The 12,607-nt window shown below is 38.9% G+C and overlaps 1 protein-coding gene across 1 annotated transcript; it reads right to left on the reverse strand.

The window, feature by feature from the left end:
* Positions 1–413: 413 nt before the first annotated feature.
* On the reverse strand, positions 414–11,216 carry LOC108435178. The gene is made up of 4 exons (XM_017710802.2): positions 10,926–11,216; positions 6,387–6,677; positions 1,876–2,118; positions 414–1,715 (listed from the first exon to the last, which is right to left on the reverse strand). Exons 1-4 carry the CDS (start codon positions 10,990–10,992, stop codon positions 1,582–1,584), a joined length of 735 nt encoding a protein of 244 aa, XP_017566291.2. The 5' UTR covers positions 10,993–11,216; the 3' UTR covers positions 414–1,581.
* Between the last annotated feature and the right edge of the window lie 1,391 nt (positions 11,217–12,607).

The raw sequence follows: 12,607 nt of genomic DNA on the forward strand, positions 1-12,607 counted from the left end.
GTATCAGAGACACTTTGGCTTCACTTCTGTTGCCCAGTCCACTCATACAGTATGGTCAAAACATGTATGTAGTGTACTGGCAAATTTAAGACATTCTTGTTTTTAAAAAAGTATTAAACACATTTGATGTAACTAATTTCTTTTTGAGCCTTTATTAAAAATGTAGTGCAAAAGACTACATCAAACCATACTTTACTGAAACAAACCTACTCTATTTTACACACAGATAACATCAACTGTATTTTATCAAACCATCTCAAACTTAATATAACCCTCACTGTGTTTATTAATGTGCATTAATGAAGTTACAAGTTATACACCAACTAGTTAAGAGATGCATTCATAAACTCAATATATACACACACACACACACACACACACACACACACACACACACACAAAAAACTGCCAGCAACATAAATAAATTGTTTATTCCCGGCATTTCCAAAAGTATATGTGCAAAATACAGAAAAACATGTAAATTAATACAGCTCAAGTTTTGTTAAAATCATCAGCATACCAACATTCACTCATCTAACACAGTAAAACTAGAAATGGACAGCGAGTAATTCAGTTAGCAATCCTGTGTGAAAGCACTGTTAGCGAGAAGCTACGCAAAAAATATAAGAAGGCCACAAATGTTAAAACATATGATAAAGTTAAACCCGATTCCTTCATAGACGACGTCAGTCCATTTTACCATATGCACATCGTAAGAGCATACAACAGGTAAGAGGTGCTGGGTGGTGAACTTAATCCTGAACTGAAATTATTTTGATCTTATTAAACCAGTTATGATGCAGAGCCACTAACTATGTAGCATTTAAAACTAACTGCAGTATTATAATAAATGTTCATTTACATTAAGAATTATATGGCTGTGTCATACAGACTTGTTTGTGAACATGTTTTCGTAGCAGTTGTAACCTTGTACGACACCTTGCTACAATATAACATCTATACAAACGTACTGTCCCAACACACCTGATCCAGCCCGGAGACCCATCAATGTCCATGACTGGAATTCAAAAACTACTGTTCTTTAAATAGCACAAATAAAACACATTTTATGTAAAATGTACAATGTATAAAACACAGTAGAAATGAAGGAAAAAAACAAAAAAAACAAAAAAAAAAATGTAAATGCCTAGTAAAGAAGTCTGGAGACTGTAGAGCTGGGAGGAAATACTGATTATGGACTACAGATGTGGTCATTTTATTGTTTTAAAGTTTATTGTTTATCTGTTTAAATGTGAAAGTACAACTCTAGTATTTCACCCATTGAGCATGTGTTTCTGAGTCCCTACTCGTTTCATCTGTCTGCTGTCACACTGAGCACATGGTGTTTGTTTACTAATATACTGAGTTTCAGCCTTACTACCAGCTCTTTTCATTTGCACATCAGGTGGGTTCATTTGACTATTAGAAAAGAATGATAACAGCAGATTTGGTGTTTTAAAATGTGAAATTCTCCGAAACGTGCTATTGTTGCTGCTGTATGCATGGACAAGCATTTGCCTGTATGACAATTTAAGGTTTATGACATTAAATTGTCAAATTGTTTGTTTCAGCTTATAAGTCCTACTTGCTGGGAACTGACTGGTGTTCCGTATTCTGTCTGAACTTTCTGTAGAGCACAAACAAAACAGCGCCCCCGACAGCGATGAGGCAGACGATAACAATTACGGCTATGCTTCCACCAGAAAGACCTCCACCTGCAAAAAATAGTGATAATTAATTAGTGAAATAGAAATTACTCATTTAATGTACATTCCTCATGTTGCCATACAAGGTGTTGCATTTATCTATTAATTAAAAAGTTCCATACATAAAGCATTAAACCATCACAACACCGAAGAATTTAAATTTTTTTACCTTCCACACATTTCTGGAGGTCGAACTGCGTGCTCTTACTGCTCACTTCATTCGTTACAGTGCAGAAATAGAGAATGTTCGGGCCAAGTTGGGAGATGGTAATTGTCGGTCCACTTCTGTTAAAGCCGTTGGGTCCACTCCATGTAACGTTTCCCGGAATTTGAGAGGACCGTGAGCAGAGAAGTACGAATCCTTCTCCTTCATCAGATTTCTTACAGGTCACGGTCGGCTCTGTAACTGGATCTGAAGATAAATGTGTCCTTTTAAGTCAATAATTCTTCAAGCACCTTTTAAAACGTTACAATAGCAATGAATACCTACAATATAAACTGCTTGTAAATACTCACATGATCTACTGTGGTAACAAGTGTTCTATAAAACAATTCATTAAATAATTTCATCTCTGATAGCTATAGACACAAACAAAAATTTTAAAAATCCATCAACATGGTAATGTGTGACACTATGAATGCACTGTATGCAGCAGTGCTGCTGAGGTTTAAATAACATTAAACTACTTGACAACTACCTTAAAAAAAATAAAAAAATAAAAAATAAATGATGAGCCCGGATGTCAACTACTGGTACTTCATAATCGCTTCTGTGGTGCTGGCGAAGACCAAACTGAAAGCTCCGGGAGCGACAAGCGTTCAGTGGCCTTCATGACTTTACCTCTGGACGAGCCTCATGAAGCAGTTCTTTTGTGCATGCGGGTCGGTTTAGGAGCTGATCTGTTCAGACTGATGTCGCATACAGATCACATTTAAAAGATAAATGTGAACAGCCAATCAAACAACTCTGAATTGGTGAGAAAGTCTAATTCGGCCACTTTTACCTGCAGTGTAAACGTAGCCAAGGAATTAATCAATGAATACATAACTAGGCTATAATCCCAAATGCGAAACACTCAAATCTATTGAAGTGTAATTTTTAAATTAAGCTTCAATTCTAAAGGCAAATATAAATATGCCCTAAAAAGGTGACCGAAGATTTTAGTCAGCATTTAGGTTCTCAATTTTACATGAACGTAGTTTAAAAAGCCTGTATTTGCATCACTGATTTTGGCAGCTGTCTACAGCTCAAAGACATTTGGCTTCAGCATTATACTTTTAGGAATGCATCCAATTTTTAGGTTAGGCTATTTGATATGTATATATTCAAATATATAAATGTATATTTTATAATGATTTGATCTATTAGAGACCAGACCATTAATTGGAGCCTATACTCAGCAATTATTAAATGACTGGAATAGACACAAACTTGTTCCTTGCATTTTGTCATGTAGGCACAAATTTGATGCAAACATGATTTAAAAAACATTTTTGTAGTCTGTCCCAGTGACCCACCCAATGCATTACTGGACTTCCTACAATGTAGATGATGCATCAAATACAAATCAACTAGAAATTCTCTCAGGTTCAGCCTGCAGCACTACTGTTTTGATAGAAATGTGGATCATGTGTCAAGCACATCCAACCAAAAATACTCTAATGTAAGTTGTGAGTAAAACCTGCATTCTTGTACATTTTAACACTACATACTTAAAATATAAGGTAAATGAACATCAGGCCCAAATATTGCCATCAGACATATGGTTCAACGTCAGTGCAACAGTGTAAAACTTTGGGGAGTGTCTACTCCAACATAAATGATGGAACTAACCTAACTGTGTAAATAATCCACAATATACAAATATGTACACATGCAGTTGTGACTGGCATGTGTTTTTTTAATTACAGTAAATATTATAGTAATTATAGTAAATTTGCTTTTTATAGTTTGTTTATGAACAGATCTACAGATGTAGTATAGTAAAGGAAAACCCATTTGTGAACCTGTGCTTTTTTTATTAAACAAACTTGTAACCAAGTTGTAAATAAATTTTAAACTGAAACTTTGCTTGTTTGCAAAAAACGATTTCAGAGCCACTCTGTTCTACCTGAAGGAAATCATTTGCCTTCAGTGCTTTGTGCTTTTGATAATTTTAACAGACATCAGCATCACTAATTAATGGCACTCTATTAAAAGACTGCTTTTCCAAGAGTGACACTAAAGTATTTTCACCTAAAGTGAGTTAAAGCAAGAGTCTTGTTACAAATATAGTAACAGGACATTAGTCATAACTTTTACTTTCGATACTTAAGTACATTTGAAGGCTAGTACTTTAGTACTTTTACTCAAGTGGAGGTGTAAAGGCAGCATTTCTACTTTTACTGGAATAATATTTTACCTTGGGTATCTCTACTTTAACTCAAGTACATGCTTTGTGTACTTTGTCCACCACTGTCCAAGAGACACCCTTATAAATTTTAAATGGTGTATGTGAGGAGTCATTTGCACATTTAGGCGTAATTCCCTACTTTACTGTGTGTCAATTTCCCCACTCTCTAAAATACTGCCAACTGTGCATAGACATGGTTCGAATGTTCTATAAATACACATCATCTTACCAGTGTTCAGTCACCCATCCAAACCACTGAAATCAGGTGTTCCAATCACTTCCATGGCCACAGGTGTATAACACCAAGCACCTAGACATGCAGACTGCTTCTACAAACATTAGCAAAAGAATGGCTCGCTCTCAGGAGCCCAGTGAATTCCATCATGGTACCATAATGGGATGCCACCTGTGCAACAAGTCCAATCATGAAATTCTCACTACTAAATATTCCACAGTAAACTGTCAGTGGAAGCAATTGGGAACGACAGCAACTCGGGACACATACAATGACAGTGGGGTCAGCGGATGCTGAGGCGTGTAATGCGTCAACTTTCTGCAGAGTCAATCGCTGCAGACCTCCAAACTTCATGTGGCCTTCAGATTAGCTCAAGAACAGTGTAGAGAGCTTCATGGAAAGGGTTTCCATGGCCGAGCAGCTACATCCAAGCTTCACATCAAGCACAATGCAAAGCGTCAAATGCAGTGGTGTAAAACCTCGCCACTACTGGACTCTAGAGCAGTGGAGACGTGTTCTCTGGAGTGATTAATTACGTTTCTCCATCTGGCAATGCGATGGACAAGTCTGGGTTTGGCGGCTGCAAGGAGAACAGTACTTGTCTGACTGCATTGTGCCAAGTGTAAAGGGATTATGGTGCGGAGTTGTTTTTCAGGAGTTGGGCTCGGCCCCTTAGTTCCAGTGAAATGAACTCTTAATGCTTCAGCAGACCAAGAGATTTTGGACAATTTCATGCTCCCAAAATTGTGGGAACAGTTTGTGGCTGGCCCCTTTCTGTTCCAACATGAAAGTGCACAAAGCAAGGTCCATAAAGTCACGGAGGTGCTAGTTTGACGTGGAAGAACTTGACCGGCCTGCAGAGTCTTGACCTCAACCAGACAGAACCCCTTTGGAATGAATTAGAGTGGAGACTGTGAGCCAGGCTTTCTCGTCCAATATCAGTGTCTGACCTTACAAATGTGCTTCTGGAAGAATGGTCAAAAATTCCCATAAACACACCCCTAAACCTTGTGGAAAGCCTTCCCAAAAGAGTTGAAGCTGTTATACCTGCAAAAGGTGGGCCGACATCATAAACCCTAAGGATTAAGAATGGTATGTCACTCAAGTTCATGTGTGAGGAAGACAGTTGACCAAATACTTTTGGAAATATAGTGTAAATCCCGATTTCTGTGTGGGAAATTGCATGCACACATTTCTGACCCGTTTCTATTCGTACATACCATTTATAATTGCTCCCCCTGGCTGCCCCCATTTATAAGTGGGGTTGTTTTTAAATCCAACATTTTAAAAAATTCTCTATTCATACTATTCTAAGCTTAAAGCACACACACAAAAGTACTTGTAAACCTGTATGAATTCTCATCTAAATTTAATCTTCATCCATTTACTGCTATAACACCTCCCCACTCTATTCTAAAATAAGAAAAATAAGCTATTTATTTTTCTCTGAACACCACAGTGCGAAAATCTGACAGATGATCGTTTAACTTGAGTCTGTGTTATCTTTGTATAAAACATCTAACATTCTTACCCAAACCAGTGCCCAATCATTCAAAACTTTGGAATCACTACTCACTGAACACAATAACTGAGTATATTAATGGTATAACAGACCAAATATTTTGTATTTTGGTAATTATCTATTTAGAATATTTATCAGGTTATATGATCACCACTTTTGCATTCTGGGCAGTCATTTTATTATAACCTTAATTATAAGATAGTATTTTATGTTATTAAATTTCATTCTTGGTATTATACAGCTTTCTCAGTCATTTCAGAAACATCTGCTATATTCACTATTCTTGACACTGCAAATTTTAAATATCTTCATATCAAATATCTGAAACATGAAGTCACATGACCACATTAATTTTCTACATTTATCTGCCATTGGGTTTATATTGTTAAAAAAAATTGACGCCAAACTTTTGAACAGTGATTCCAAACTGTTAAAAGCAGCGCAGCACATTCAAGCGTTTAATAACATTGGTTTTTCTGTTTGCTTCTCAGGTTCAAGTCTTTGTAGATCATAAAACATGACTCACTTACCCATCACTTTAATAACATGGTCAGAATACTGAAGCTTTCCATCCACCTGGATTTCAGACTGGTAATGACCATTGTCCTCTTTACTCAGCTGCTTAAGCGTGAGGTCTCCAGTTTTAGTATCAAGATCTGCACGAGATTCAAATCTATACCACATAGGGTCACCACCTTCAAACTCAACCACTTTGTTCTTGCTGAACTTCCACAGAATGGTCTCAATCTTTCCTGATGCAGAAGACTTGAAAGTGTGATTTTTCCCAGTCTCAACAGCAACCTCAACACAAAATATAGGACCTAAAAAAGAAACAGATTCACAGTGAAGGGACAGAGCACATGACATGACTGTTCACAGGCCACTGCGCTGCACACCTGATTGGCTTATTAGCCTACATTTGAGCACAACAATGTATCTTACGTTCAGATTTCATATGAGCTAGCACAACACACACACCCCTGTAAAGTTACCATTTGAGATACAAGGTTTTGTTCTAACACACACACACACACACACACACACACACACACACACACACAGCTAGACTGCTTTCTCTATCATTTTGGAATCATCTACAGCTCTGATCATTGTTCTGTTTATCATTTATAATCACTTTATTTACAATTTCCTAGTGTCCTACTAATTCTTTGAAACCTGTGGAAAAAAAAAAAACACAGAATTTCATATACATGTATCTGCAGCCAAATTGGTTTAAGATTACTGAAAACTTTGACGCCAAACCTTTGAATGAATGTGCATAAAACTAGTATTATGATAGACGGGTTTTCATTAATTTACATTGCATCACAGTATTACAGAGGCCGTGGTGTTCCATTCCATTCTGACACCCATTTGTTTGTATGTCACACAGTAGACTTACCAATGCTGCATATTACATTTATGGTCATATTTTCCCTTACACTTATTTTTTCCCCCCACAGCAAACAAGAGCACACACACATTTTTCTAAGCTGCTTCTCCCTCAGGGTCGCAGGGGGTGCTGGAGCCTATCCCAGCGGTCACTGGGCAGAAAGCAAGATACACCCTGGACAAGGTGCGAGCGCATCGCAGGGCCAAATGACAGAATTTAAAATTCTAAGCGGCAGCTAAGAAAGGTAGGTCCTCAGTAGCACTGTCCTAAAAAAGCTTCTCCTTGCTGATACTGCATGATGCAAAACTGAACTGCCTACAAATCCTACTGTCATACATCTCAAAAGGAGTAAAATTTTGATTAAAATACTGTTGATGTGAATGAAAAACTAGCAAGAAAAAGGTTAATGTGAAGGGTGTAATGTGGCAGTCAGAATGCTTTTACTAAAAAGAAAGAGAAAAAAAAAAAAAAAAAAAAAAAAAAAAAAAAAAAAAAAAAAAGGATTCCCCGCTAGCATCCTTAAAAACTCTCAGCAAGGAGCCTGAACTCCTCAGCCAAATCTAAATGATGCTTTTGACTGAAAGGCCCTTCGATTACACAGTGGTTTAAAAATGCAGCCCAGTTTTTGGAAAGCAGCTGACATTACACATTTGTCTACCACACCCAGATGAACAAGTCCTTACTGATCACTGGCTTTCATTAGAATTCTACATGTATGAGAATATTTGCAGACATTTGAAGGCTCTTTACCAACTCCGCCATTGTGAAAAGAGGTGTGTCTACTTTACAAGCTAAATAATAGCAGACATATGTTCTTATGAGGTAACTGAAAGGTCAGCTTTAAGTTAAGACATTTTTCTGACAAGCCAAATCCGCATACATGGACACTTAGTACAGTGAACTTATGAGATGCTGATACACATACAACGCAGGGTGAAAGTAAGGAATAAGCGAGTTGCTAGGTTTGCTGGTAGTTTAGCTCCTCAGCAAAACCACTGCTACACGCTACAGCCTCTACTGCCAGTTTGGTCTCTGAAACGGAGCAAAAATCTGATTTTACGGCATATCTGATTAACAGATTTACTGCAGTCTGAAGGCAAAAAGCCACATGAATTCAGACTTTTTGAACCAGACACAAATCACATTTGTAGGTCATTTCAAATATGATTTGAACAGGATTTCTGGATGTGTGACAGATCAGATTTCATGTGTTTTCTTCTGTCATTCAAGGCACAGCAGTTCATGACCTCAGGATGTGTGAGAATAAAGTCAGCGGTAGAAGAAAGTACACATTAGAAGCGTTTAACAAACATGTAGGTAACATGTTTTTACAGCATGCAGTACAATATGCACAGAAAAGCTGTGACAGTTCTTCACAATAACAATATCGCCATATTGCCCAGCTCTACTTTATGTTTAGAGGGACTGCTTCATCAGCTGCGTTCTAAAGCCTTGGCCACAGCCTTCTGTTCCAATCGTGTAATTTTGCCTCCTAATCAGATCTAAATCAACTGAAAAACTTTTTTTTCCAAGACGGCCTTGTCTCTCTCCTTCACGGAACACCGGCTACATGCATAAACGTTTTCACCACTTCCCAGTGTTCGACGACTATTTGTACATTGATGTATTTTAGCTTTACCACAGGCTTTTAAACTGTTAGGTACTTATCAGACCACTTTTCTGAAATCAAGTTTGTACTAATTTACAACCCCAATTCCAATGAAGTTGGGACGTTGTGTAAAACATAATACGATGAGCTGCAACTCCTTTTCAGCCTATATTCAGTTGAATACACTACAAAGACAAGATATTTAATGTTCAAACGGATATAATTTGTTTTTGGCAAATATTCACTCATTTTGAATTTGATGCCTGCAACACGCTCCAATGACGTTGGGACAGGGGCATGTTTACCACTGTGTTACATCACCTTTCCTTTCAACAACACTTAATAAGCGTTTGGGAACTGAGGACACTAATTGTTGAAGCTTTGTAGGTGGAATTCTTTCCCATTCTTGCTTGATGTACAACTTCAGTTGCTCAACAGTCCGGGGTCTCCGTGGTTGTATTTTGCGCTTCATATGCGCCACACATTTTCAATGGGAGACAGGTCTGGACTGCAGGCAGGACAGTCTAGTACCTGCACTCTTTTACTACGAAGCCACGCTGTTGTAACACGTGCAGAATGTGGCTTGGCATTGTCTTGCTGAAATAAGCAGGACGTCCCTGAAAAAGACGTTGCTTGGATGGCAGCATATGTTGCTCCAAAACCTGTATGTACCTTTCAGCATTAATGGTGCCTTCACAGATGTGCAAGTTACCCCATGCCATGGGCACTAACACACCCCCACACCATCAGAGATGCTGGCTTTTGAACTTTGCACTGATAACAATCCGGACAGTCCTTTTCCTCTTTGGCCCGGAGGACACGACGTCCATGATTTCCAAAAACAATTTGTAATGTGGACTCGTCAGACCACAGGACACTTTTCCACTTTGCATCAGTCCATCTCAGATGAGCTCGAGCCCAGAGAAGCCGGCGGCGTTTCTGGGTGTTGTTGATATCTGGCTTTCTCTTTGCATGGCAGAGTTTTAACTTGCACTTGTAGATGGAGCGGCGAACTGTGTTCACTGACAATGGTTTTCTGAAGTGTTCCTGAGCCCATGTGGTAATATCCGTTACAGAATGATGTCGGTTTTAATGCAGTGCCACCTGAGGGATCGAAGGTCACGGGCATTCAATGTTGGTTTTCTGCCTTGCTGCTTACTTGCAGAGATTTCTCCAGATTCTCTGAATCTTTTGATATTATGGACTGTAGATGAAATCCCTAAATTCCTTGCACTTGCACATTGAGAAACGTTGTTCTTAAACTGTTGGACTATTTGCTCACGCAGTTGTTCACAAAGTGGTGAACCTCGCCCCGTCCTTGCTTGTGAACGACTGAGCCTTTCAGGGATGCTCCCTTTATACACAATCATGACACTCACCTGTTTCCAATTAACCTGTTCACCTGTGGAATATTGCAAACAGGTGTTTTTGAACATTCCTCAACTTTCCCAGTCTTTTTTTGCCCCTGTCCCAACTTCTTTGGAACATGTTGCAGACATCAAATTCAAAATGAGTGAATACTTGGGAAAAAAAAAAAATTTTATCCGTTTGAACAGTAAATATCTCGTCTTTGTAGTTTATTCAATTGAATATAGGTTGAAAAGGAGTTGCAAATCATTGTATTCTGTTTTTATGTTTTACACAATGTACCAACTTCATTGGGGTTGTATGTGTGTTTACAATTTATATATTTCACTGTAGTACACCAAATTAAATTAAATTATATAATTATATAAATATATATAAATTATATCACCACACGTTAAATTAGGAGCCCTTTTTGGACTCAGAAGAACATTTGAATGTTCTCTAAAAAGAAACCTATTTCCATGGTTACTGTGAGTTCCTTATTTAGAGCGAACCTTTAATGGTTCCACGCAGAACCACCTGCGGTAGCGTCAACTACGACGCAAAAGGAGCAGGAACTCGGTAAAGCCGTCCGGTCTGCTACTAAACCCACAGCTAATCAGCTAAAGTCTCCGGCTCCGTGCTCACTGTAGCTAGGACACCATGAACGAATCACTTTATCGTTATAAACAAGCAAACGTTTAAGGGATTTGGACTTACCGACACTAAAAAGGACAAATAAAACGAAGATCCTCAGGGCCCGACGGCTCTTCCCCATGTCCACCATGTTTTCTTCAGGGCGGGTGGGGTCTTAGCGGGAAGTACTCAGTGATCACAGCCTTAGTGCCTCACTTCTAGCAGGTTTTTACTCTAAAACGTCTCCTGAAGGGAATCTGGTCAGAGACACTGTCCCATTTCATCGAAAAAGATCTCGACGAGCGACGGCGGACGACGAACCACGAGAGCGCTTCGAGCTCGCAGCTTATCGGACCACTTGTTCGGTAAATTTCCGCCACCTACTGCTGTGGAGAGTGGCGCACCGCGGGGGGAGGGGGGGTGACGTCACTTTCCATGCGTGTCATTCATTTTCAAGAGGACGAGGAAACAGCGATAAAAGAGGAGGAAGAAAAGAGGAGGAAAAAAGTAGATCACTAAATTATGCTGTCATCCTCAGAAACCGTAGCTGTTGATGTGCACTGTAGGTCTTTGTTATGAAATAAGTCTCGTATCCATGCGCTGGGTGCTGTAACAGAACGTTCTACTGTCTTAGCTTGATCAACCACCTCACACTATCTAGTCCCCACGTATCAAACAAGGCTGCAAAAGTATTTTAATTTTCTTTTATTAATCAGCCCTTTTCACAATGTCCTGCACTACAGTCCCCAGCATGCACTGCAACGTAATGTGCCCAAGGACTGCCTGTACGACCGCGGATTTTTTCACTTTATTGTACAAATAACATACAAAAAGGTGCAATTTAAAAGAGTACTGCAAGTAAATGAAAAGAAAAAAGGATGGGTGCAACCAAAGAAGAAAATAGAATACAGAAGAAAGGAAAACAGGACAGAGCGCTGGGGTTTAGATTAAGTCATAGTCTTCAATTGAAGAACAGAGTTGGTGGCGTTCTTATTATTCATCAGTCCAAGACCACTGCAATGTAAAAATAGTGTGAAAAATGTGTGAAAAACACAGAACTTCGTGTAAATGACCCTGACGGAGAAGCGGATGGATGTCCGTAAATGATGTCTGTCAGAGTATTTTGGTTATTTTCCAAAGTTCCTTTTCTCTAATCAAAGATATCAGACCACAAAGTTTCAACATGAAACAACTGAGCATTTATTTTTCACTGCACACAGAACCACAAAAGACAGCTATTCGTTTCAACACCAAACCGTTGCTGAATAAAGTGACTGGAAGGACAGATTCCAGTTAAAGTTTTAAAGAGGACTTCTTTGGCTTTTGGAATGATTGGAAATTTGAGGTATCTGATACGTAATTTATAAATTGATTGTGGTGGATAAATTTGACGAATGGAGTCTCTAAGTAGAAGTGAGGAATTACACCAGAGGGGAGAATTCCCGGAGTGGAATTACCGCTCAAATGTCTTCCGGCTTTCTCGAACGCTAGAGGGAGCTCCCGAGCGACTCAAATGAACAGGTTTATATGGAGCATTAGAGCCGCTCAGTTTATACACGCTTAAACATTTATTTTAATGTAAAATAATTCAATTATTTCCTGAACATCGAATGGCAGAAGACATTAGCACTGCTGTTATATTTTAAGAGCTTCTAAACTCGTTATAGGCGTTTATAACGGCGTTCATGACGTCAGAGGGGGCGAACAGCCAATGAGCTGCTTCGCTCGCCAATCAATCACTAGCAGTAAAACCCGCCTTCTGCTGC

Source organism: Pygocentrus nattereri, chromosome 6 (genome assembly GCF_015220715.1).
Source record: "Pygocentrus nattereri isolate fPygNat1 chromosome 6, fPygNat1.pri, whole genome shotgun sequence".
In the NCBI taxonomy this organism is placed as follows: domain Eukaryota; kingdom Metazoa; phylum Chordata; class Actinopteri; order Characiformes; family Serrasalmidae; genus Pygocentrus; species Pygocentrus nattereri.

Excerpts from the sequence above, each read along its gene's own strand:
- LOC108435178 (XM_017710802.2), bottom strand. The coding sequence starts at position 10,992 with ATGGTGGACATGGGGAAGAGCCGTCGGGCCCTGAGGATCTTCGTTTTA. Across the intron at positions 6,678-10,925 it reads ATTTGTCCTTTTTAGTGTCG|GTCCTATATTTTGTGTTGAG; the intron begins GTAAGTCCAAAT and ends TTTCTTTTTTAG. Across the intron at positions 2,119-6,386 it reads CCATGTTATTAAAGTGATGG|ATCCAGTTACAGAGCCGACC; the intron begins GTAAGTGAGTCA and ends ATTTATCTTCAG.